The 27,706-nt window shown below is 40.8% G+C and overlaps 1 protein-coding gene across 2 annotated transcripts in view; it reads left to right on the forward strand.

Moving 5' to 3' along the window:
* Nucleotides 1–27,706, forward strand: part of jade2 (jade family PHD finger 2) — a 224,543-nt gene that overhangs the window by 138,165 nt on the left and 58,672 nt on the right. For both annotated transcript variants that reach the window (XM_084940743.1, XM_084940742.1), the window contains exon 10: nucleotides 2,083–2,247. In XM_084940743.1, coding sequence (XP_084796869.1) covers nucleotides 2,083–2,247 — 165 coding nt within the window. The remainder of the gene's footprint in view (nucleotides 1–2,082; nucleotides 2,248–27,706) is intronic.

The following is a 27,706-nucleotide window of genomic DNA, read 5'->3' on the forward strand; positions in this document are numbered from 1 at the left end:
CCCGATTCACCGAAGCATGAAGCTGTTAGGAAGTGCCGTTTCTGTCCAAAGAACAAAAAGCTGAAGGCTCCTATTGATTGATGAAATCTGGGAGAACATTGCCTAGTCGGAAAAATGTGTTTGTGTTAAGAGTATAAAATTATAGAAATATGAGAAGACTAATCATATACTTGCCTCGATTTAGCACACTGGCTCAAGTGTTCCCCATTCATAGGTATTCGTAGACCGCATGATGAGTTACAGGTATTTGTTTAGACCATGCTCTGATCTGCTTTCCAAACATGGATGCTGCTGCTGGAAAATGTTTTATTTTTATTTAATTTTTTTTTATTAGGAAAGCTAAACCATGGATTTGAAAGAGTTATTTTTTTAAAAAAGATTTTTTGATACTGAGTCAACACTGCAGGGCCATTTTGGGTTTTAAAAATATAATAGAGCTGAGAGAGGAAAAAACTCAGATATTGTCTGGTTAAGGTCACAAATCTATGAGAAAATATTGTTGTGTTGTCAAAGAACCGCTTCACTTTCCTTGGCAAGGTTGGGGCAACCACATTACACCACAGTGCCTCAGTGTGCTTTGTGTCTTGCCTGCAGTGTATGATCTAATAGAGGTATTCATTGTAGTTGGATACACTAATGAAATACTTGGGATTGTAGCCATGTTGTCAAATACCCAGACTTTGAAGAGTCATTGCTGTCTCAGATCATGAGTGAAACGTTTTTCTTAGTGCTGCACTTCTTTAATGTGTGCAGTCCCGGTTTATTTTTCTTGGTGTAAAAGGTTGATCCTTCAAATGTGAATATGAATGGGGATCTTTAACAAAAGAAAAATATCACGTCTACAATCATGGGAAAAATGAAGTTTTCACAGGACTCTATACAGCCCTGTGAAAAACTCAGTACACTCGGTGAGGTCGAACAACTTTTAGCGTCAGTAACTTCAAGTAATTATTTTCTGTATGACTTTATCAGCCTCTCAAACTGTTGTGGAGGAATTTTGGCCCACGTTTCTTTAAAAACAGTTCACACTCCATGTGTGCACACCTCTCTTAAGGTCCCACCACAGCATTTCAATCAGGTTAGGTTCATTGCAACACAGTGATTCTTCTTATTTTCAGACAGTTGTAGGTTTGCTGCTGTGCTTAAGTTCATTTACTTGTTACATGACAGAATTTCAGCAATGCTGTAGCTGTCAGACAGATGGACTCACACTTTACTCTAGAGTACTTTGGTGTACAGAGGAGTTTCTGGTCAACTGAATGGCTGCAGAACAAGCCCGAATCATCACTCATCCACCACCATGCCTGACAGTTGGTGTTTGTGTTTGCGTTATACATCATGGACAAACATCTCTACTTTGGTCTCATCTGTCCTAAGGACATTGTTCCAGATGTCTTCTGTTTTTTTTTCAGATGCAATTTTGCAAACTTAAGCTATGCTTTGGGCTGATTTTGTGAGGATCCCCATTCCTGACCAGCAAACTTCCAAAACTTCAGTTTTTATAGCATTGCTCACACTTGCTGATGGTCAGTTTATCAGGTGTATTTGATTAGCAGCACCTGGTGGCTATTTAATTAAAATAATTCCTACAGTATTGAGTAATGTTGCACCTAGTTTTTCACAGGACAGCAGAGAGTCCTTTCTTCTCTATGTGACTATATGTGTATTTTCTAATTTTGTGAGACCTTTGTAAACTTTTTTCCTTGACTTTAAAATCACAAAGAATATCCAAGTATTTGATCCTTAATTTGAGAAAATTATTGAAGTTTAATATGACTATAAAGTTTCCAAAGCTGGATGACTTTTTGAAATAAATCTCCTGCAAAAATGTGCTCTAGAATTTCACATTATAATGCTTCAGTGCCTCTAATTCACAAATAAAAACAACAAAAAAGGAAATAGTCTGAAAGCACAGTACAGTGGCCTTCCATGTGACCTGCGCACACAGCACACAGTGCCTTCATTGACCAGATGCTCGCACTGATTTTTAACTTCATGAAATTTCTCACTGCCATCTTTGACTTGAATTGAAATCAAACATGGCAGCGATGCGAACATTATGATGTGTGTCTACGTTTTAAGGTGGACTACTTATATCAGTTCTGGAAGCTGAAGAGGAAGGCCAACTTTAATCGACCTCTGGTGACCTTAAAGAGAGACGAGGTGGACAACCTGGCCCAACAGGAGCAGGACGTCCTCTACAGACGCCTCAAACTCTTCACACACCTCCGACAAGACCTGGAAAGAGTGAGTTGGACAATCAGATGCAGACGTTGTTTCGATGTTTGTTTGGTATGAAGCCAAAGAAAACTTGTTTCTTTGCAGAGTGCTTTATTCTGGGATCATTTCTTTCTGTTTGTGTGTGTTCGGTGTGTGTGCGTTTCGAACATGTGCGAATATTCGTGCTCGGTGCTTGATCCATCCCTGTATCGCTGATATAATTTCCGAGTTAATTTACATTTTTCCGAATGTTAATTAAAAAGATCATTGACAGTATCATATGAAGTTGATTTTTGCTCTCATGAATATTGATGTTAAATGAATGAATGGCTCAAAGGATGACGGGGTAATGAAATGACTCAGGGATATAATGAGTGTCTGACTGATAGCCAAGTGTTGGAAATGTAAGTGAAAATCCACCAACTGTGGAGAATTCATTTGTTTTTTCTATGATCTGTGATCATTGTGACAGATTAGTTACTTCATGTAAAAAGTCAGCGTGGCACTCTAGGAATTTCCTCAGATTTGTTTGTGTATTTATTTGTTTGGCGTGTTTTTCTCTCCCACGTTTCTGACTTGGAGAAAAAAACTTCACAGAAAATTCCGTCTCAGGTGACCCGGAGCACAGGAATAGCATACAGTACATACAAGTGGAAAGTCAGCTCTATAGTGGAAATTAGTTCAGACGTTTTTCGTTTTTCTGAGAGCCTGTGGGTTTGTTTTGTGATGCTCCTGAGCCCCCTGCTTGGAAACAGTTTGTTATTCCCCAGAGAAAGAGATGGTAATGCTTGTGCAGCTGCCGTGCCATGGAGAGAAAGGCTTTGATCTGGAGTTTGTTGGTGGATACCAGAAAAGGTGCTCCGCAGCAACTCCCTACTTTTACTGAGGCACCTCAAATGGTTTCTAGCTTGGCCCAAATGACCTCTACACCTTGATTGTTGATGAGTTCAGGTAGACCAAGTGTCCTGAATTGGAGGCTAACGTAAGAGCGAGCTAATGGGCATTAATTGTACTGGAGGCTTTAAACCCGGCGAAGAATACTTTTCCGGCTTCTGTGGTTGTGGAAGCAGAAGTTCAGGGAGGCTTTTGAAGCTTTAACTGCTAAGTCTAATTAAAGGTGTCTGTGGATGAGGAAGTTGAAAGATTTAATGGAAGCCTGGCCCATCTCTCAGGTGAAGAAATTTCAAAGGGTAGTTGAGATTAGTCTCAAAGTGCTGCATGTTGTGTTGCATTCGTAGTAGCCGTCGTAACTGGATTGATCACATTTTGGAGGGTTAGCAGTATCTTGGTGCAATGAGAAACTTGTTGATCTATTTATGGAGAAAGGAGGTTATGGAAGTTTGGGTTTTTTTGCCCTGCCCAGCACAATGTTCCTTAACATTTAAATAAAACACACTTTTATGAAACTCACTGAGCTGCAATCGAAGAAAACTTATCATTATCTACATGAAATGTTTGCAGCTTGTAGTTTGTAACTGTAGCTGCTAAGAGTTGAGGTTATTTCTGAATGCTGAAATATTCTCCTGCTGATTTCAGTATCAGAGCTTGCATTTGGCTGCAGAATGCGCACTAATATTTTCAGTTTTTTGCCTGGTTTCTTGAATTAGTTGTGCCCATCTTCAAAACCTCACTCCAGAGCTCTGTTAGTACATTGGCATTCTCTGCTGCCGCTGCAGTGCTCTCAAAACCTCTTTCTGACCCTGCAAACTATACAGGATCTAAATTACAACGAGCAGCCAAACATCTACTGCGGCCAAAATTTAGGGGGATACACGTAAATGCGGTTCGCTAAGGACATGCGGCAGGAGTCCTCTGTTTTTTTTTACATTTAGACAACTGTTTATATCATTCCCACAATCAAAAAAAAATCTTATTATATCTGCTTACCTTCACGTAATAAATTACCAAAAATATTCACTGCAGAGAGATCCTTAACCCCTGGATATTTCTGTCAGCAGAGTCTAAGGTGCATCGGTAATCTAGTTCCTGTTAAATACTTTGGTGTGTAATTTCAGACTGTGTTCGGCTTGCCTTGGTTTTGTTCAGCTTGGTTGATTTAATTTCGTTCATAGTAAGAAAACCTTTTGGTAATTAGGTGGCTCCATATTAACCAAATGACCTTTCTGTACAAAACTAAAAGAGTTCAAATACAAACACAAGAGATAATTGGAGATTTTTTTTTTTGTTAATTGCTCCTTAGTTTTTCTCATTTAGCCTCAGCTGGTAAGACCAGTGGACTTAAGTTCAGTGCTGATTAGACCACGGGATCAGCGTGCTCTGTCCAGCGTCCCACGGTGTTAATTTGGCTTTTAGATGATAATTCCTCCACCTCTTAACTTGAAATAATGGAGTCACAAATCACTTCCCACAGAGCCAGCTTGTCATTTCTAAACAGTGGGCTGAACTTTTTTATGTAGGTCACTTTTTATTTGGGTGAGCCAAATAACTGAAAGCCCTTGCTATACTTAGGTATTCTGTAGCTGTGCAAATCACTGTCGATGTACACTATTTTCTGTGATTGGAAGACCACTCTACAGATGTGTAGAGAATTGTGTAACTGTAGCCACACCGCAGTGGTCTCTGGTGGTCAGGGTTTATTGATTGTTGCAGTTTTCTAACCTCTCAACCAGTCAGTGTGTCCATGGACTCCATAACTCTTCTCCCTCCTGACCACCCATTATTGATGTGTGTGTGTGTGTGTGTGTGTGTGTGTGTGTGTGTGTGTGTGTGTGTGTTGTAGAAGTGAACCATACCACTTCAGCTTTCAAAAGTTAACTCTCTTCATTCTGTCACAAAACAGCGAAGCAGTCAGTAGGAAATAACAGTTGAAACAGCTTATTTACTCAGAGTATGTAAAGACGGTGCCTACGTGTACCTCAGTGTTCGAGGCAACTGCGTCCTATTTGTGAAAAATGCAAACACGTGGTGGATTTAAAGCAGTCCATGAATACATGTTGGATTTAGCTTGAATATTACATCCAAATATTGCAGATTTATGGGGAACATCATTTGGCTTTCACTTAATACAGAAATGTAAATAAAAAGGTCGTCAAAGGAGCTTGCAAAGACAAGCGTTTGGACTTCTTTAAGTTGCTTGAAGACGTTTCACCTCTCATCCGAGAAGCTTCTTCAGTTCTAAGGTCAAATGGTGGGGAGTCCCAGATTTAAACCTAGTGGGAGTATCCCCCCGCAGAGGGACGCCCCCCAGACGCCTTAACGCCCACTCACATCCTGGGCCATCTGACCTCAGGAATTCGCATGATAAGGTAGGGCCAGGTTTCACAATGAGCTCACCCGAAACCCTGGCTGATTTGGACCCACACCCAGTTTCACACCTTGGCTCAGGTGATTAGAGGATCATCAGGGGGTCCTTTTGTCCCTCTGCGGGGGGATACTCCCACTAGGTTTAAATCTGGGACTCTCCACCATTTGACCTTAGAACTGAAGAAGCTTCTCGGATGAGAGGTGAAACGTCTTCAAGCTACTTAAAGAAGTCCAGACACTTTTCTTTGCAAGCTCCTTTGACTACGATGACCTGGATGACTGAGAACCTTCACAGACAAATAAAAAGGTCATTTTTCTGTGATTTTTTTAATGTTCCATATGCCTTCTTTTATCAAACAAAAAACATTAGGAATAATAGGGAGACTAATTTTATTTATACAGCAGATGCCTCAGCGCTCTTTATATTACGAAGGAAAGACCCTGTGATAATACAGAGAAAAACCCCGATGAACCCTATGAGCAAGAACTTGGTGACAGTGGGAAGGACAAACTCCAGGTAGAAACCTCCAGGAGTCCAAAGTCAGCTCTTAGTAAAAATAAAATGCGGTACATACTGTAGACCGTGAGAAGTTTTGGTATCACTCGCTCGGTGTTTCTGCTCGGCACCCTTCAGCGTTCTGTTGAGACGCTGCTGCTACGGCAACACTGGGAAAGTGACAGTTATATTTGATCCCTATTTTTTTCAGTTCGTGCGCCCGAAAGACTGATGGCTCATGTGCTGGCAAGGCTGTCCGTACTCCTCTTACAGTACTGGTCAGAATTTAATTAAGCTGACACACAGTGATCGTCTGATGGGTCTTCAACCACATTGTTCTCAAGGTTAAAGTCCCATTTGTCACTGTCAATTAATTTGAATTCTCATTCGTTTGTGCAGTACAGCGAATAAATGACAAGGAAACTTTGTAGTAACCTATGAGTGGTGACAGATGAGCTTCTACATCCCTGACCTTTTGGTTTTGGGGATTTTGTGATTTATTTTCCTGATTTATTATGTAAAATAACTTTGCTGTTTTTGAGCTCTTCTTAAGCTCTTAGAGACAAATATCTGATAGTGATAGTGAAACTGCTTCATCTTATTCGCTATTATGATTCAACTAGGCTCACACTGAGTGATGCTGATATGCAACTACAGTAATGTGTCACCATCACCTCACCTCCATTTAGCACCATTAATAATCAGGTGTATTGGAGCTGCAACTTGTAGTAGTTGAACTCTTAAATTCATGTAGTCTTGGTTGAATTGTTGGAACTCCTGGTAGTTATTGACCATACTTCACCATAAGTACTCTGTTTTATATATTAGGACAGACACCCTGAGTATAGCGACTTTAACTCAATGTTATTGTGTTTTTAAGAAGCTTCCGTGGAGTTGTTGGGGCACAAAGTCTGAATTTTCAAATTGTTTTTGTGCAAATGAGGCAGAATAATGTGTCTGATCATTTTGTTGAGGCATGTTCAAAACAGCATTTAATAGCCTGAAAGCTGTGCTGCGATTGCAGATCAAGACGTGAGGTTGATCTGAAAGTGTTTAATCTGGCTGGCTCCAAATCTAGCAGTGTTCTTCTTGACCACTGCCCAAGTGTGTAACGGAGAAAGTCGGATTGATTAGAATTGCTGCTGGCAAGTCACCCATGAGGAGGATTGATCTCCAATTGGTCACGTTTTGGCCAAGTGAGTGTTGACAGCTCACTGCTGTGATGCTGCTGGCTGTCGATACACAAGCTCTCTTTCACTTCATCCGTCTTCTTCACTTTTCTTCCTCCTTTTACTTTTCCATCTCTCACGCCGACACCACCTGTAAGTATCTGCTCTGTCATCCATTGCTGACCTGTTTTTGCCTATTTTCACTGTTATGAGCAAGTGGTCCACCTGCTTTGCTTTGTTTGTTCGTTGCATATGGTATTTTTCTGTGGAGGTGTTGTGTGCATGACATTGTGTTTCTAAGTGCATGTATGTGTCTGTGTGGAAGATAGTGTTGCAATCATCTCTGATTTGCGGGCAAATTGAAAAATCCTCTCCATCCTTCCATCCCGTCATCCCCAGACCCCAACCCAATCAGACCCCACGACCAAAGCCTCCAGCCTGCTGCTTTTGTGAACAAGTGTGTATGTGTGTCTGTGTGTGAGTGTGCGGGTGTGCATGTTGGTGGTGGAAGATTCCAGGGGCTAATGTTGGGGTGGATTATCCCCCTCCTCTTCCTCTTTGAAGTGCTGCCAATGGAACGAATTGCACCGTGCTGTCCCTAATGCACTGTGAGCTTTCTCCATTTCTGTACTCCTCTCCTGAGTGCTGCCCCAACACCCTCCCTTCACCCACAACTCGCATCCAATCAGCGTGCAACATGTTGAAGCAATGTGTGACACAGTGATTGGATAGTGTAAGTTAGGTTAACGTTCGACCTTTAAAAAAAAAGAGAAGAAGAAATCTGGGTATAGGTGCAGTAGAGGATGATGATGTCTGAGTTAGAGGTACAGTACTGTACAAGTCTATAGCACCCCTTTTTTTTTTCTAGGAAAATGAGAAATAGAAGCTTTATTCAAATATAACGTAGAAGCAGATTTTGTGCAATTCTTCTTTTTTTTAAATTACATTTTATTTTTGGCCTTTTTGAAGGCCAGCAAAGGGCCGCAGGTCGGACTCGAAACTGGGCCTGCCACTCTCTGCCACACAGCATGTGGTTGCCCGCTCATCCCAGTGAGCTAAACTGGTGCCTAGATTTTTGGCAATTCTAATGATCTTGACTCCATATTTGGGATGACCACCTTTATTTTTCAGCACAGCCTGAATTCAACTCTCTTAGCCAGGCTGTCTTCTCATTTCTTTAAGTAGTCTTAAGGAATAAGTCTCCAGGCTTGTAGAAAGATATTCAAAGCTGGTCTTTGGCTGCCTTTTGTTCTGTTTTCTGTCATGATGATCCCACACTCCTTAAATAATGTTGAGGTTTGGGCTGTGGGGAGGCCAATACATGACTAATACTGTTGTAGTGTCTGTTTCTCTATCAGGTATGTTTTTACTGCAGTGCGTTTGGGATCATTATACTGAAAAATGAAGCTGTTACCAATCACTCCATTAGATCTGTTTTCAGAGCAGTTCTTGTGTAATTTGGCATCTATCAGCCTTTTCTCCCTGTTTCCGTACCTTAAGAAAGGCTTCTGGACTGCCATTCTTCCACCAAGACCATTTCTGATGAACTTTAATTGAAAAGTAGATGGATCAACTGAAGGGTCAGATATTTAGGTGTCTTTTTTGTTTTAATTCATCATAGATCTGTGTTAAGTGATTCAGCAAACACACAAACAAAAGAAAATAAATTCTAGACTGGACTGAAAATAGGTGAAAAGGCAGCAAATGTCCAAAGAAAAACCATGTAAAAAAATTATAAGAACATCTGGGCTGCTTGGAAGCACAATATAAAATATAAAAAGATCGAGCATCTACCAAAACTGGTTTGGTAGATGCTTTGAGCAACATATTTAAATAGGTGATGTTTCCATCTAATGAAAATCACAGAAAAAAGATGTAAATTGTTAATTAGAGAGTATCAGAGGTGTTGACATGTATTTTTCCTTTGGATAGAACCGGGCTTTCCCCTGTGACCTAGCCTAATACTACAAGCTGAACACCCCCTGGGTCCAGATCCATACTTTAACCAACAGACACGAGAGTAATATCGATCTTCTTTATCCAGTTCTGAGCAACTGAGAGTGAACCATAATTCCCAAACCATTATACCAGGGGTCCCCAATCCCAGTCCATGAGGGCCGGTGTCCCTGCAGGTTTTAGATCTCACCCTGGGTCAACACATCTGAATCACATGATTAGTTCATTACCAAGCCTCTGGAGAACTTCAAGAATGCTGAGAAGGTAATTTATTCATTTAAATCAGCTGTGATGGATCAAGGACACATCTAAAACCTGCAGGGACACCGGCCCTCGTGGACCGGGATTGGGGACCCCTGCATTATACCATTCCTCTCAGATAACAATGGTGTTTGGTTATATCAGTAGTATGAAATAGAAGGCAATGATAGCTGCAGTATCAAAATGTGCCAGAAACTGTTATCAAAAGTTTAGACTGAAGAGTTCTGGAAAAGTTCGGTTTGTGGCGTTCATACCTGGTTTGATCACAGCTCTGGAATAATTTCCCAACGAAACTGAGACCGATGATTGTATTTTGTTTTGTAAAACTGCAAAATATACACAGTTATGCGTTTGTGACGATACTGGAACTGAGAAATTATAGATTTTACTCAGCATGGCTTCTCAGAAGAGCTCACTGAGATTAAATGAAACTGGCAAAAGAAGGGAGAGCTTCATGAATATTGAAGGGGAGGTGAAGGTTCAGGCTCTGGAAGCAAAAAAAAAAAAGAGTAGGACTGGAAATTAAAAGTTAAAACTTTAGTGAGGTGACCTGTAAGGATTCCCAGAGAGGGGAAATGACTGGGACGTGATTCACTGGGGAAATGGGGATGATGGAGAGAAAGCAGGAGTGAAAGAATATATTTTCCTTTCTCGGTTCTTCCTGCATGTTTTCATTTCTATAACCACTCGAGTCAAACAATGGCAGTTAGTCTTTTCCCACCGGTCAGTCAGTGCATCGGTACTACAGCCAAGGCTGGCAGGGTGTCTGATGGCATGCCGCCGTTCTGTGTCCTGCCCTCTGCTCTCCTTCGCTCTCTCACGGTAACGACTTGGCAGTACATTTGGTTCAGCAGGTCAGCAGTCCCACACCCAGGAGGCCCTCAGAGCAGAACACAGCAGTACACTTATGAAACAGTCCATTTAAGGAAGGGGAAAGTTTTCATTATGCGTAGCTAACATATGTTTTATATCATATTTTTCTCTCTTTTTTTTTAAACTACAGAGTGCTGACAAGGAGGGAGTGTAGACGGAGGTTATATGAAGAGAAATTAATGAGAAGAAGGGATATTGTATGTATTTAGTACAGATTTAGGCAGAGGTGTTTGGACAGTGCTGCAGAGATTGAAACCTGGACAGAAAGCAGCCGCGGCAGCACCATCAGCCTTCAGCTGCAGGTATCTGCCAGGTAAACTGTATCGGTACACTGTGTGCCGAGGCACTAGGGAGGAAAGCCCATCAGCTAGTTTTCCTTGGCTACAGGTTACAGTTTCACAGTTTGTTTTCTTTCCGCAAACCCCCCTCGGCGCTTCGTTCTGTTTGAGGAGAGAGAGGAAGTTCGGAAGCAAAATAAAGAATGAGAGGAAAATGTATGTGTACACAAGCCCACAACCACTAATCTGCTGACTTGGATTTGCACTGCTGTGAGTGAAACTATTGGCAGGAAGAGGTTAAAGGGAGGAACTTCACACATCAAACCAAGCCTAAAGACTAAAAAAAGTGTCTGGGCAGAAATGGCTTGCTGCTTGTGTCTTTGTTTTTTTTCTCAGGCAATCGACATGTATGGATTTACTGGATTTTCTTCAGCTTGGGTTGACGCACGTTTACAATCCACACACGGCAAAATCCACACGAGCTACCAGAGAAATCTTCCTATTGCTCGATTTTCTTTTAATCTTTTTTCTTCCCCACAGTTAAAAGGAACCACAGAAACACAGAAGCATCTTTCTTCTTTATAGTCTCAATATTCTTAATATTCTCAAGTTGCCTCAAGTTATCCAAGAATTCCTTATTTATGGAGTAATTTTTCTTTATTTATTTTTAAAGTTGTGACCCCTCGGATTACCTGTGGCTTCCTTTTTAATTAAGTGATTTTTTTTACTCCTTGATGCTTGTGGAGCATAATCTCTGCTTGTTCTTCAGACTTTTTACGCCCTTAAGGTGGGTGTTAAAAATGTATCAAACTGAACAAAAAGGAGTCTTTTTAGTGTTATGTATTGCTCAAGCTCCAAAACTCCTGGATCCTATTTTTCCCCATAAAGAAACAGGTTAATTTCCTTTATGATTTTGAAGTGATGGTGGGGCATTTGATAACGATAGTTTGACGTTTGATGTGCTTTTTAGGTCATTTAGATTGCTTGGTAGATAACTGTCATGACTGTGACACATGTAAGACAAAGCTAACTGGGCTATCTGTGCATGTTCAAAGTTTAAGCGTAGTGGATGATGAATAGCAACTTCGTCCAGTAAAAACGAAGCCATTTGACTTCCTTTCCCGCAAAGGCCAACTTTCTTCTGATTGGCTGCCCCTCATAAGCTGAGCATCTGAACAGCAGGTGAGTGTGGCTGTCCATAATAGACGTGCATAATAGGGATTTCCCCTCTAAATAAGCAGTGAAGGAGGATTTTATACATAACCTGAGCTCAGTGGGTTTTTTGTTTTGTATTTTTATTATGGTAGGGGGTCCATTTTACCCTACTGTAAGTTCTTATGTTTGTGCTACAGCAGGGGTGTTAAACATGAGGCCCCAGGGGCCTGAATCAGCCCACTGAAGACTCAAATCTGGCCCACTGGACAGCTTGAGAAAAGGTGAAGGACACAAGTTTTACAGCTTTTCCTATTGAGAAAGACTACCTATGCCAATTGCCATTCATACTACACCAAAGCAATTAACTATCAAACAATTAAATGACAGGAAAGTTCCTGTTTTTCCATTATCAGTGAGTCCATAGAAAATTTACAGAACATTTATGTTTTATAATTACAAGACAATCTGTGCAATGAACTATCAGAATGTTTTGTGATTTTTCACATTTATCATGTCGCTTCAATGGTCCAGCCAACTAAAGATTAAAGTGGGCTGTATGAAGCTTATGATTTAGAACAGCGGTCCCCAACCCCCGGGCCTCGGACCGGTACCGGTCCATGAGTCGTTTGGTACCGGGCCGCGAGAGTTGAGGCTCAGGTGTGAAATGTATGGTTTTCAGGGTTTTTATCGGTTTTCAGCGTTATTTTGTTATCGTTTTTATCGTTAACTCGGTTTTCCTGGGTCTTTTCACGTGTGTTATGAATAAATCTTCTTTTTTTTCGGTACCGGTACTCGTTTTATTTTGTTGTATTTATCCGCGACACCTTAAAGGCTGGTCCGTGAAAATATTGTCGGGCATAAACCGGTCCGTGGTGCAAAAAAGGTTGGGGACCACTGATTTAGAAGGAGTTTGTTATCCTTCTACAACATTTAAAGAGGAGAAGATGAGCTCTAAGGGGATATTTGGTGTATGACGGTAGCACAAAGCGTTCACAAAGTAATACTGTCTGAACACAGAGAGAAAAATCATCTCAGTGTCACATTACTGTAACACCTCAACCATTGTGGGCTATTTTGTAATGCATTATTTTGTAATTTTACAGCCAAAGTTACAAAATAAGTCCAGACAGCCTGTATGATACTTGGGTGATAAAGGTCTAATGTACATCCAGCTTTTTTAACAGTATTTAAAAGGCAGAAAATAAGGATGAGCACATAAAGCCTCATTTACTCAGTTACCCTGGTTTGTACAACAGCTGCTCTTCTGTAGGCTCAGACCACACTGGCCGGCCTTCACTCCACAAGCACACCCATAAGCCTTTAACCATTGTTGAAACACACCTAAGACGTGCCGTTCTGACCAAGTCCTAATCTGCTTTCAACACAACAGTTTCAAGATCTGACTGTTTACTTGCTGCTTTATTTAGCACACTTCTTGACAGCCTCTCTTGTAATTAAATATCAACTGTTATTAACTTTGTCTGCCGGTAGTTTTGTTGTTTTGGCTGATCCGTTTAAGTGCTTTATGACTGCGCTTTATGACTTTATGACCTTCTACCTGTAGCTTCCCTTCAAAATGGATTTTCTTCTTTTTAGCCAATCCTGAAAATGGCATTTGACTTTAGTTTGTTGCATTCATGTGGTTGATGTAACCGACTTGTAACCTCTCACACCCTCCCATAATCATCCCCCAGCCACTTCAACATCATACATCCAGCCACTCATTTGGCATGAAAAAGTCCCTGGTGTTATGCAATGTTAGGTAGGGTCAGGGCGAGGACAGAGAAATGGAAAGAGCGACACAGACTACTTGGCTACGTGAGCCCTCTTCCTCTTCTCTTGCAATCACACAGTTCACACCAGTGCATATGCACTCAACTTCTTACGCTGACTGACATGCCTCACAGTAGCGCGTGCACAAATCAACGCATGCTTGGCACCCATACAGTGCAACATCACTCATTGGCCTGCGCGCTTGCCTGCAGAGATGTGCACACATGCATCAACACCCTATGCACATTTTTTACAGCTCTGCATGTCTGTGGGGGGGGGTTGGGTGGGGGAGATTTCTCGCTCCAGGCCAGACGGGCCGAGTCAGACAGACCCACCCTGTTGGATCAGCATCAGCCTGGCTCCCCACACACAGCTCTGCTCCAAACCTAATACTGGCTCTCTGCACAAAATCCCTTCTTCTTAGGCTGCTGTCTGTTTCCAAGATGCTTCAAGTTACCAGGAGAGGAGAAGACAAGGGCCTTTTCTATCCACCAGCAACGGTTACTGTTAAGTTCAACATTCAGCAGACACTGTAAGTGTTTTACCAGCCAACCAGGTCTCCTTTGTACATTTAGTACAGACCTGGAAGTCAATGTTGGCTTACTCCCAATGTGCGAGGCAAAGTAACGTAGACTCCTGAGGGAAGCAGTCTGGTCCTTTCAGTGGTTTACAGCCTTTCTGCTGCAGGATTTTTGGCCCATGTTCTTGCTTGCTGATGGATTCTCCAGAGAGAAAAAAATCTTGAATAATGTGAGTAGGATGTATAGTTTTGAGGGATGTTTAAACACCGCGCGCCACTTGCTGAGTCTGGGCTGATTCGAATTAGATGAGCTGTGACCTAACTGTACACCTCACGCGGATTCATCAGCACATTTAAAACTTCAAGGTTCATTTGTCATTTTAAATTAAACATTATGTTTTGCTTGTTATGCTTTGTGTATTTGAAAGCTATGATTTAAGGTAGGACATGTTTTCACAATTGTGGCATTGCCTGCTTATTAAGTAGTGCATGAGGTGCAATCTTCCTAAAGGGTGAAGATGCACTGTACAAACCTGTCGCTCTGTTTAGATTTGAATAGATGCCTCGTTGGCTGCAGCGAAGATGCTTGATCTATTCTGAATGTGTTTTGTTCAGTGGTGTGTGAGTTTCACTGAACACAATTCGACACTAACAACTGTTTTCAAATTCTTTTCAAAGTGGAAAACAGTCAAATCTCAGCTTAAGGTACAACTATTGAAGAATTTAGTTTTTTTTAATACTTGTATAATCACCAGCCACTTCTTTAGGTACACCACCTTTTGCCTTATTTGTGGCACAGATTCAAAAAGGTGCTGAAAACGTCCCTCAGCTATTTTGGTCCATATTGCAATGACAGCATCACAGTTGGTGCAGATTTGCCGGCTACACGTCCATGATGTGGATCTCCTTTTCCACCTCATTCCAGGGATGCTCTATTGGTTTGAAATCTGGTGATTTGATTGAGGCCATTAGATTAGAGTGACCTCTTTGTCATGTTCAGTGAAACCAGTTTGAGATGATCTGAGGTTTGTGACATGGTGTGTTATCCTGCAAGAAACAGATGGCACACTGCAGTCATAGAGGGTCATAAAGGATCATGGTCAGCAGCAATGGCTAGGTAGGCTGTGGTGTTTAAATGAATCTCAGTTGGTACGCCGACAAAATATTGCCCACACCATCTGTGGATTCATGCTTTCTCGTGCTGTTATGGCAAATTCTAACCCAATCATCCAAATTAAACTGAGACAAATCCAAAGAGGCTTTTCAGTCTTCTGTTGTCCAATTTTTGTAAAAGAAATTGTGTTCTTAGCTGACAGGAGTGTTCCCCTCTGCTTCAAGGTTTAACATGTTGTGTGCTCAGACATGCTCTTCTCCAATCATTGATTATTTGAGGTACTGTTGCTATCAGCTCAAAGCATGCTGGCCTCTGTCTTCATTTTCCTGCAACACCTAAACGTGTGGAACAAACACCATGCCACGTTTAAAGTCACTTATATCACCTTTCTTCCCTATTCTGATGCTCAGTCTACATGCCTAAATGCGTATGTAGCTGACATGTGATTGGCTGATTAAACATTTGCATTAACAAGCAGTTGAATAGCTGTACCCAAAGTGACAGGTGAGTGTATGTTCATACAGTAGAATCTGACTTTTTCCAATAACGGTGGACTTGTAGCTGTTATTCGAAAGAAATTCTACCAAGGTAAACTCTGTCCAACTGATTTATGTATTCTTAGTAGTGGAAGAGAAACTCTGCTCTGAATTCTGTGTTACTGATTGGAAAATGAGTCTCTGAGTCACATATAATTGCTAATAAGGTGTTTTGTTTTTGGAAATCATTTCACATGTACATTGAAGGTTCTTTAATTGCTGGTGGGAGTGAGTAATCCTTTCATCTTGAAACATTCCCACTAAATTTGCAAGTAATTACAAGTGTGTTCAAGAAAAAAAAAATTAAATCCAGTCCTTTCTTTGTTTTTAGGCAGGCTTTTCATGAATGTCTTTGCTATAATCATAAAAAACTTAAGTTTAGGAGAAACTATGATAATGACTATATATGACTGGCTGTAATTAAGAGTAGGCTCATGAAATCTATTAGAAAAAAAAAAGAGAGTATAGAGAATTATGATAAAATGCTTCCAGCAAACACACCCAAACCTTGTACCTGTTGGCAGGGGTCAGTCTGCGATATTAAAATGTTCAAAATAAACTCCAGATCATTTCTAAAACTCAGTGTAACCTTGAAAATATTCCTTTTCTTCTTCAATCTCCTTAAGAGTCTGGGCTGCATCGTTCTGCCTTCAGCTCAACATTCTGCATGAGCTGACAGCAAGAACAGGCTTTCCACCTTCAGGTAGCCTCAAGCTCCATTCACTTTGCTAGGAACCGCCTGTTGAGATCCACCGCTGTTTAAAATGCTGCATGCTAAGCTTGACTGTGTAACACAGCCCCAAGGCTTCAAAGCTTACAGAGAACTGCTCCTTTGGCTCTAGCCTTTGATAATTCTGTGCCAAAAGGTCACTGAGTTGCCTTCCAGGGCACAAGGAGAGATCAGAAGCACCTAATTATGCCACCTACACGTACTTTGGACATACAAAACCTAGATCTAGAACTTCTCGCGCTGAAGGGACAGTCAAGGCTTCACCAAAAGATAAAGATTCAGGCAGGTTCGTCGTGATACAAATATGAAGTTCGTGAGGGAAACTCAATGCAAAGATGCAAGCAGATTTATTATTATCAAATGTGTAATATTTGTATATCGTCATTAGATTTTGAAAAATGTAGTTTTCTCACTGTTATCTGGCAACATGTTGTACTGCAGTGTTTCTTACATAATAATAATAATAATAATAATAATAATAATAATAATAATGTAGCTTGCCACCACCAGTGTGTGAATGTGTGCGTGAATGGGTGGATGACTGGATGTGTAAAGCGCTTTGGGGTCCTTAGGGACTAATAAAGCGCTATACAAATACAGGCCTTTTTTTTTTAAAGAGTTGAGCAGATGACCCCATATGACCCCCCATATGAAAGGGGGAGGGGCTTACAGCACTGGTGTATACATATGCAGGGAGGTGCACTGACTTTTTCTTAAAAGAATGAATTAATACCATATAAAAGTAGTCCTCAGTCAGCTTTAATTGCTAACTCCATTGTCTTGGAGCACAGTTTGTGACAGCAGCCCTTCTTCCACCTTATCTCAGTGAGCTCGGTGTATCAACACATGGACCATTTCTCTTCTTGATCCAGGTCCCGGTTAAAGTGTCTCTCAGTCTCACTGCAGATCCTGAAAGCAGAAAAAGCACTATAGCTGCCAGTGCGCAGCCATAGTGTGGCTTTGAAGTTTGTCCAACAGCAAAATGAGAGGTGGCTGAATGATGTTGGGGACTGTTCAACCTGGGGTTGGCAACAAAATAAGAGTGAGGGAGGGCATCGCCCATTAATAAATCAACGGTAGATTGTGTTTTGTCATGGATGAAGAAAAAGAAAAAGAAAAAAACGCTCTTGCCAGATATTCTTGGGTTTCCATTAATATACCTGGGCTAGCTGCCCAAGTAATCTCCAATCTGTTTCAAGGCTTTGGGATTACAACTGCATACATGAAAGGTGAAGTCTTAAGATATTGCCTGAAGCGACAGTTCAGAGTGAGGAGTGTATGTCTGAAAATGGGAGGAAAAAAATCCCAGTAGCCCTCACCTCATCTCTTCTTAAGACTAGAAGCTTGAGTGTACATAAGCTGGTACTAAAATAATCTGAATCCGATCCAAACTGCCAGCCATCAAGATGGTTTAAACTAAAATGCACAGAACAAATACAAAACTCACCTTTTCTTTTGCGCATTAATAGCTGCAGAGATCCACTGTTTGGTTTCATTTAAAATATACCGTCTCTGATGCACTGATGGAAGGCACATAAGTACGTGTTGCTGGAATATGCACCGTGTAATCAAGTGGGACTCTTAGAGAGCAACATGAAACTTTTTCTGCAGCTCTTGGGGAAACAAAGCATCTGCTTGCTGCCTGACTCCAAGTGCTTTCTGACTTTTAAGAGTCACTGTGATATTTTCCCTGACATTTCCTCTCTGGCAGCTACAACCTAGCGGCCGGTATTTTTTCCAGGCACTGCAGAAGGCTGGCCAGCACAGGCTTTCTATCCAAGCTAAGTGGCATGGCCAGCTTCAGTTTTGCAACTGAGAAATAGTCAGTGCGACAATCGCAATTCTGACTTTAACTTAACACTTGGCGAGTTTCAGTCAGTGTAACTGTTTCTTTTTATTGTTCTCTTCATTAATTCACTCTTCCAACTTTTTCCATATATTCATCCATACAGAACTTATGTCCCCCCCTTTCCGTTTCACCAAACTTCTTATTTGTAAAGGAATTTCACTATTCAACATCCTGTCTAACTTTCTGTCTCTTCCTCCTTCATCACTCCACTTCTCACCTCCTCCTCTCCCCTCTTCTCCTCTTCTCTCTCTTCTCTCTGTCTCTGGATATCCTCACCATCCCGCTGCCCCTCTGATATGAGCTCTGCTGGATGAAATAAATATGAGGCGGGAGAGGTATAAATATTTATAGCTGCTCCGGCTGTATAATTCTGCACGGCAGTGTGATGTTGCACTTTGTGTGTGCATGCATACATGAAGGTCTGTGTGTGTGTGTGTGTGTGTTTGGGGGGTGTATACGTTTTCAAACCCTTGGCCAGTGCAGGTGCCAAGCTGCTGCAAGGATAAATAATTCACTGCAAGTTAAACCTTCAATTCACATCACTTTGATAAGACAATAGGAGTAACAGAACATAACACACACACAATGTAGCACTAACAGTCAGTTTGTGCCCTCACACATGTGTGAATAAATGCATCCTTGCATATGTGTTTGATACCGATTTTGTGTCTTTCAGTGACCATGCATGAAAACACACTTGTGCAAACTTGAACATGCGTTAAATTCGATGCACACTGTGGTAATGCAGAAAAAACACACACGCACTGACCCGGTAATACTTCCATGAGCTTAACTTGCAGCATTGTTGCGGACGTTTTAACCGACTGTAAAATGTATATTACACATTCTTCCTCGTGTCTTCGAGATTTTGTTCACTCTTTTTGTGGTGAATGTTTGCGCACGTCAACCATGTTTGTTTTTCGCAACACACTCCTACAGGCTCACTGGCTGTGTTACACTCAGGGCATGTCAATAAGTAATGAGGGAGATGTAAGGGGGGCCCCCAGTTGACCCGGACCTTAAATATTTTACAGTATGGTCTCTCAGACGGTACCAGCCAATGCACTGCTGCAGCTCAACTATAAAATCTCTCTTTGCAGGACTTGATGGGAAACACCGCCCTCCAAGGTCCAATTTAGTAGCATCCTCTGAGAGCCTCTCCGTGTAGCCAACACTAATACTGACTTTCAGTAGGCATTTCTCTCAGCTGTATCTGGTATAGATGTTTTGATTTTTAAGCTGCTTCTTGGTTTTTGGGTTAATCAGAATCTTACTAAGCGCGAGCAAAAAACATGACAAATATACGCTCACCTACTTCATTAGCAATGTCACGTAAATCACCTTTCATGTCTAAGTTTTTGCCTTTTGTCCGTATCCCTAGATCCCTGAGTCACTGCCATGGCATAGGAAAATTAGGCATAATGGCCAGTGAATGTATATTTCATAATAAGTCTGTTTCTTTCCAACTTCAGACCTGTATTTTGTAGGGAAAAAACAGGAATAGTTATTCATTAATTGCATACATTGTAACATATAAAGTCAGGTTACCCTTCTGGTAAACCCTTCTCATTTTGAAGCACAAACCTTAACCTTTAAAACATATTTTGTTTTAAATCACAGACGTTAGAAAGACAGAAGAGAAACTTTGAAGTGTGAATGCTTCCTTTTAGTATAGATTAGCTCAGGAGGCGGCCAATCAGGTTCAGTTTTGGAGAGTATTGACCTGCAATAAAACAATGCAAGGTGTCTGCAGCATTTAGGAGGAATCCAATAGTTTTTTGTCTGATAAAGGCAGAAATATCGATTCATGTAAATGTTAGGGTGTATTTTAGCTCACACAAAGCAACCACTGCTTCTAAAGTCTTAAGCCTGATATCCAGAAAACAGATGCACTGGGATGACAAATCAGTTTTAATGTGGCTATTTTTTATTTGGCTTTTAAGGGAAATGCCTAATTGCGGTCTAATACTTCATTTGATTCATCGTCAGCTCATAATCAAAGGCAGACTGCTTTACACATCAAACACAAGATGCTATTCAACTTTCTTTTTCTAATAACAGGCACATTTATTTTTTCCCATCATAGCTAACTGCTTTCTCTATCCAGATGAAATATTCAAGGACTAAATTGCATAGCCAACATAATTCAGGGACATTATCGTGGAAGCTTCAGGAATATTTTGGCAGTTTTCTGAACAGTTTTATTAATGCAAACCCTCTTTGGCCAGACGTTTCTTGGAAATTGAATTTTATGGCTGGAATATGAGGTGCTTTAAGGTTACTAAAGCAGGCGTTTATGGTTTAATGTATTTGCAATAAGAACATTTTCTTTTCATTGTGTCGTGTCTCTTCACAAGAATTTTTCAATCAGTGCTGAACCAATAATATATGTGGTTTCAGTGGCCTAGTTTTTGTATGTTTGCATATTTTCCAGAGCTATTGTGTAGTCGTACGTGTTTTTTGCTGTAGATAAAGCGGTGAGACGACTGACCTTTCCATGTTCGAGGCAGTTTTACTGAAGCCTTTATTGGCTCAGCAAAAACAGAAATGAAACCAAGTACTGAAACAAACAACTGAATCGAGCTGAGGTCTGTGTTTTCCATTTTCAGCTCCGTGGTATGTATGTGTGACAAATTCACCTCTTTGGTTTACACCTAAACGGTTGCTGCATTAGTACTACTCAGCATGCACCCAGCTTGCTGCAAGCTAACACAATTCTTTGACATTTAAGTCAGTGTCACAATATTTTCACAGACTACTTCGCATTAAATCATTGAGGACTCCGAGTCCTCAATGATTTAATGTGTTTATGTGTGACACATTTAAAGTGGGTGCAGACCCAACAAATACTCAAATTGTAATGGGTCTATTACAGTTTTCCTTTCTGTCATAAGGAATTATTAGACATGCACCAGGGACCACATTTGAAAAATTTTCAGTGTGATCATTGGCTGGTCAGTCAACAGTCCAGACCAGCCCGGTCACGTGTTCGAATACAAGTCTCTCTGTTTTATGCATGCACAACACACACTCACACAGTGGTGCAGGCAAATAAGCATGTGGCTGTGGTTGTTAGAAAATTCTTTGCCATATTTTAAGAAGACACAAAGTTCATCAAAGTAAGCCGTAGGGCAACCACAATAAACATGTTGGTACAAACAAACCTAATCAGACACTTAAATAACCCTCACACAATTAAACATGGTCATGTCAAACAAGCTAACTAAAGCAAAATAGCTAAACCTAAAGTACCTAAAGCTCAGAGCCAGCCACAAGCCAAGAGCCTCGGTATGAGCAAAGGATCAAAGCAGCTATTAGAATGTACAGCAACTCATTCTCAGTTATCTGACCTCTTTTTCAGTAACTGAGCACTTTATTTTCACAGTTGTTTATACCAATAATATTTTACATTGAAGAAAAGTGGATATTTTTTGTATATGCTGACAGTTACAGATCTTAGAAAAGAAATTGCCATTATGTGGCCTGCTGGTTCCAATCTTTTCATCGATTAAGTAAGACAGTATCCTTAATGTGTTCATCTGTGATTAGCTCAGCAGAACAACGCAGCTACTGTTTAAACTTTGTGTTTACGAGGGGCAGCCAATCAGAAGAAAGTTCACTTAAAGTTTTTAAAACTCTGTTTCAGACAGAGGATGAACTAAGGGTCTGCGCAAACCCCCAATATACAAAAAAGAACAATTACTGTGAATTGTGAATCACGCGCAGCCAGTCTCGTAGAGTCCACAATTAAAAATAGAAAGCTGGAAGTGAGAAAAAAATACATTAACCGATGTTTATAATTCACCCGCATCCTGGTTTAACTTTCTTTCTCTCAGTTATAAACAAATTCAGCCGTTATCTGATCATCAACCATGTAGGTACAATAACAAGCACCACCCAGCCCCCACTTTCAGAGCTCCATACCCAGGCAGTTAGATATAACTCACGCTGATCTTTAGCACCTTCAAGATTTCAGCTCCACCCATCTGGTTGCCGTCATAACAACTCTTTTGGCAAGACAAATAAACTCAAAACATCGTAAATTCCAGCTGTCAGAAACATGATAAAAGAGCAGCAAAGGGTTTGGTCCTGTGACGCATGAACAGATTTGCAGATTAAAGTCTGGTATGTTTTTTAGTCTTGAATGTATATTTGATTCTGCATGCATTGAATAATAGACGAGGATGTTTTACTTGTCTGTGCATGATAGTTAAATCACCCCCAACAAAAGCAAGTTACAGCAACAAAAAGGGGCAGATGTATATTTGTGTATCTCATATTTACTAAGAGAATCCTAACGATGTCTTTGAAACTAAGAGCAGAGATAAGATGCAAGAAAAGTATGTGGGGGGGGGTTAACTGCCTGTTTAAGAGCAGTTTTAATATCATCACCTGATTATTATGCTTTTATGGTCAGCACAGCTACTGGCTCTCTTTCAGCAGGGGAGCCTGTCCTCAGTCTGTAAATCCAGAGTACAATAAAGTGGAGCTAATTGGGAGGTTACAAAGATTACCGTCAGCTCAGCCCACCCCGTTGGCACCAAAAATCCATCACTTCCCAAACAGCGTTTCACCCTAAAGCTCTGAAAACAATTTCGATGACGTTCCCTCATGCTATAATTGTATCACAGCCGGCCTCTCAAGCTATTATAGAATAAGGCTTCCCTGTTGAGCACCCTGTAGCATCTGCAAACACATTCCTCAGACCTCTACTTACCCCTGGCTGGCTGGGTAATAAAACATAGCCAATTAGGCTTTACTCCTTGCTGTGTGAAGCCCTTCTCCTGCTGCTAAGTGTGATTTGAGTCTGAATAACTTCCTCTCTGACTTCCCCTCCTGAGATGAGGTGGGTGTAGAGTAACCTCTCTACTCAACCTGACAAATAGTGTGAAACTTCTCGGGAGGTAATTCCATATCAGAGTGGGCTTGAGCGGTGTCTATTTTTTCATGTCTTCATACTTTCCTGGCATACTGTGGCTTCACTGGTCTGTACTTAAACATCCACCATACCTGCTGAATCAAGCGTACATTGAGAGCAAAGAAATAGCCGGCCCCAGGTCCTTGTGTTGTGTTCAGATACCGGGTTAATAAAGTTGATTCTGACTCTGATTGGTCCATAAGAAGACTGGGTTGGGTTTGAACCTTTGTAGGACCTATCTGCAGGAAGTTTGCATGCTCTGCCTTGCCTATTGCATAACCACATTTTACAAAGACTTTGTTAGCTACTCTTTCTCATCTTCTTTTACACCTCAATGAGCTCAGCTTACTGTTTACTAGTACATACATACTGCCTTCTGGTCTCTCTCTTCTTCTTCTTTTTTTTTTTTTTGCAGTGCATGGCCAACACACAGCCTATCCATTTTGGTTTAAAAAAAAAACATGACCATGACAGTATTGAAAATCATACTGCCACTTTCTAAATAACCAGGATCTGTAATAATGTAATATCTCCAAACTGATATCAGAGCCTTTGGATGTCTGTCCTGCAACAAACAGGAATCCAAAAACCAGAAAACATAGTACATCACAAACGTCCAAGTGGGCGAAGACCAAATAATACATTTCGCTTGTTAATTGGATCACATCACGGCAAAAATGCATTTACGTTTCGGCACAGAGCCTACAAATTCCACTTAAATCCCTGGGTTTGTACACAGCTGAGAGTCAAGTTATTTGGAAATCAACTTTTCTCATCCCGTGATACTATTCATAAGGACTAATCACACGTGTATAATTGTATCTAATCTAGGTCCCATCACACAAAACATAAAACTTAATGCACCACCAAGCTCACGCACTTGATAAACACAAAGGGATGTTTGATCTTTACTGCAGGACAGTCACACAAAACAGCAGAAGACAAATCCAGCATGTTTTTGGGCTTTAAAAGCTACAAACTGTACTAAAAAAAATGAAATACAATTTTTATAACAAGAGACCAGGCATGTTGAGAGGGAAATGCAACACAGGTTCCTCAGTAAGATTGACACTGTGGTAAACAACTGGCTGTGACTCAGGAGGTAGAGCAGTTTGTCACCTAATCAGGGTCGGCAGTGATGACTCAGCCTTCATTCAGTTCCTATGATACAACACATTGTAAAATGTTGTATGAAACACAGGAGAAAAAGAAAAACTCTACAAAACTGAAAAAAGTAAAAAAATAAAATAAAATCACCAAACAAAATGGAAGTGTATTTGGGAGGACAGTAAAGTGAACAGCTGTGGAAGGGACGAGCTAACAGTAAACGGCTAATAGCAAACATATAGCTTCAGGATTATATGAATCATGCGATTAGAACACACATTAATTTGTGTCTTTTTCTTTGTTACAGCACCGATGAACCTTCAGCCTCTTTTAAGCGCGTCTCAGTGAAGTCCTTTGCATGTTTTGGTTTCTGTAACTTTCAATTCCTTTAGAATTTGTGCTTTTTTTTTTTTCCTATTTCTGTTGCGTTCAACTTGCATTGTGTCTTTTGTAGCGTTTTTCTATTTGCTGCCCCTCATACATCTTTCAGGAAAAGGAAAAGGGCATTTTTGATTGAATTAACAAAGAAAAGGAAGAAAAAACTGTGTAAATGTAGTTGATTTATATGAAGGACTTGCTGATGCTTTACTACGTAAAACTATCTATTATATCTTTTTGTATTCCATCCATTTTTGTCCACTTATCCAGTTCAGGGTTGCGGTAGGGCCGTGGCATATCACAGCAGTCAATGGATGAGACCATGGACGGGTCACCAGTTTATCAAAGGGCTAGTATTTTTGTCCAAGTCCACCTCTTTTTTTTTTTTCTTTTAAATTTGGTTTATTTTTAAATATTTAACGTTTGATAAATGCCAGTGTATTTGCGTACTGTAGTATTTGTGATTATGGTTTTAATCACACAGCTCTAGTATTAGATTCAAAAATAGTTAACACAGAACCATGTGACCTGAACTGTTTATGGTAAGTTCAGACAAACATCGACTGCAGCACTTAGTAATTGTGAACAAAGTGCTGCTGGCTGGAAATGAAAGACTGTATTTATGATGCGCACAACAGGGGATTCCTTAAGGAACTGTGGCAAGGACTAAAATTTCCGAAAGCTCACACCAGCCTCTTCTTTAATCCTGTCAGGGCTTATGCATGCTGCATGCAAGACAGCCAATCCATGGTGTCTGGATACATTGTCAAGTGAGATTTTGGAGACAATTTAATCCCTCCCCAAATCCTGTTTTGTTTGCTGACATGAAACAGTTTGTCCAATAAAACCTCAATCCAATGGAGACGAGGGGCTTTAGAGTAATAAGGTTTTCATAACCGGGATTTGATCTTTAAATATTTGCTATTAGACATGGTGTGGTGTGTACACACTTTCCTCTCATTTTAATTAAACTCTGTGTGTGAAGGCCTGTTTGTTGCTCTCTCTCGCTCTCTCTACCTCGCTCTTTTCTTCCCTCGTTCTCTCTTTTTTCCTCTCTTTATCTCTGCACGGACAGTGCATGAGGACTCTGCAGAAACGGGGGTGGGTGGGGGTGTTAGATAAAAGACATGAGGAAGGTAAAAGAGTTCTTGGGGAGAGAGAGAAACTGACAGAGGGGGCTGGGAAAAAGGAGGAAAAAGAGAAAAGGAGTGCAAGAAAGAGGAGACGGGAGAGCAATGGATGCAGATTTGAGAAAGACGCAAGAAGAGGAGGCAGAAAAGGGAGAGGATTAGTGCACATGGAAAAAGAAAAGGGGAGTGTGTGATTGTAGGGGAATGAAAGGAGAGAGAGGAGCAGAGCGTTTGTGTCACAAGGTTTATTTAGAGTTTATTGTTTTGGCAGAGCTCCAGACTCCCTCCCTATATTCCTCCAGCAGGCATGTCTGTGTGGGTAAATACAATATGTGTGCACTTTGTGATGCATACCTGTAAGTGTTTGAGGACGAGTGTGAAACTGAAAAGTGACAGAAAGTTTTCACACCTGCGGAAAGCAAATAGTTTAAGGCTCATGCATGCGTTTAGATGCATGTTGGGAACACACACACACACATAGAGCCAAAAAGCTGAATATCTGAACTCTGATTGGAGAATGATGTTGCTATGGATCCCAGATGGGTGTGGCTTCAGTGTCAGTGAGTGATATGCAGGAGCTAATAAATCATGTAGTTTGTGTGTAAGTGTTTGGGGGCGATAGACTTGGGGTGTGTACTTGATTATAGTGTGTGTGTATCTGACGGCTGTGTGCACTGCACATCAGGGAGGGCTTCACAAAGCTTCAGTCTGCTGAATCCAACCTCCACTGTCTGTCTGCTTGTCTGACCCACTTTCTCCTCTTTCCTTCCTTCTTTTCATCCTTTGTTCCCTTTATTGTGCTCCTTCCTTCCCTCCTCTGTCCATGCTTTATGCGATCCCTTCTGTTCCTGCTACCCTCATCCCTTTTTTTTAAATGCCCTCAATTCTTTTTTCCATCATCCCTCTATTTGTCTTTGAATAGAGGTTTCTCTTTAATGACTGGATGAACAAGTTCCTGCACATCATTCATTTTCCTTTATTTTCATATTTAATTTTTTTCTACCTGTGTTCTTTATCACCCTTCTTGCACACCCTCTCTGTTCTTGGTTTGTTCTTCTTTTGTTGCTCGTCAGCCTTTATGAATGTCTACCTGTCCTTTGCCTTCAAGACTCTCATGTGCTATTCAGCAGCTATCCATCTTCTGCTTTTAAAATTTTACCAACCTAAGAACCAGATTTATTCTCTTGTTTAGCTTCAGGTCTCAGGAAAAAGAAATGGTGCCACTGGAGCTGAGGATCTTGGTTAGGAGGTCCACAAAATCTTTTGGTGTCCATCCTGTCTTTGCTGGATTTCTTTTTATTTCTTAAGGACGGGACTTTAAGATACTGTACACAGTTTGTTAGCCCCTCCACAAATTCTTTAAGGTCGCACCATGCCAACATATACTTTGACTTTTTTGTAGATTTAACTAAAGAAATGGGAACAAATTATGTGCTTGTCTAACAGGCTGCTGGTAACAAAGTGCTTAAAGATGAAATTTAAAATTGGTTCTTTGTGAAGTTGCCTCTTATGTGTACACATGACAATGGTGTTTTTTTTTATGCTTCAGTGATTCATAGGTCAGCCTTAAGTAGCACAAACAAAAGCATTCCTTTGAAAATGGTCAGGTACAAGGACTGCAAACTGAGAGAAAAAGCAGTCAATGTCCAAAGAGAAACTTTAAAGACCTTCAGAAAGCTTGGAGAACTATTACCAAAGACATTACAAAGGAGTCTGCCTTCTTAGAACCAAAATATAAAGAAATGAGTGGTGGCTCAAGCCTTCTGCACAACCCTGTACTATTCTACTTGTAGTAAAGTGCAGCTGTTGGTTCAAAATAGGGCTGCCACAAACGATTATTTTGATAGTCAACTAGTCACCGATTATTTTTGCGATTAGTCGACTAATCAGATCATCATCCATTGGACGTAAAACTTATTGCACCAGCAGCATCTGCTCTTATATAACTGTCATTAGCTTACAGCTTTAAGTGTTTAAGG

This window comes from Perissodus microlepis, chromosome 10 (assembly GCF_051167445.1).
Source record: "Perissodus microlepis isolate ML-2025 ecotype Zambia chromosome 10, ASM5116744v1, whole genome shotgun sequence".
NCBI lineage: Eukaryota > Metazoa > Chordata > Actinopteri > Cichliformes > Cichlidae > Perissodus > Perissodus microlepis.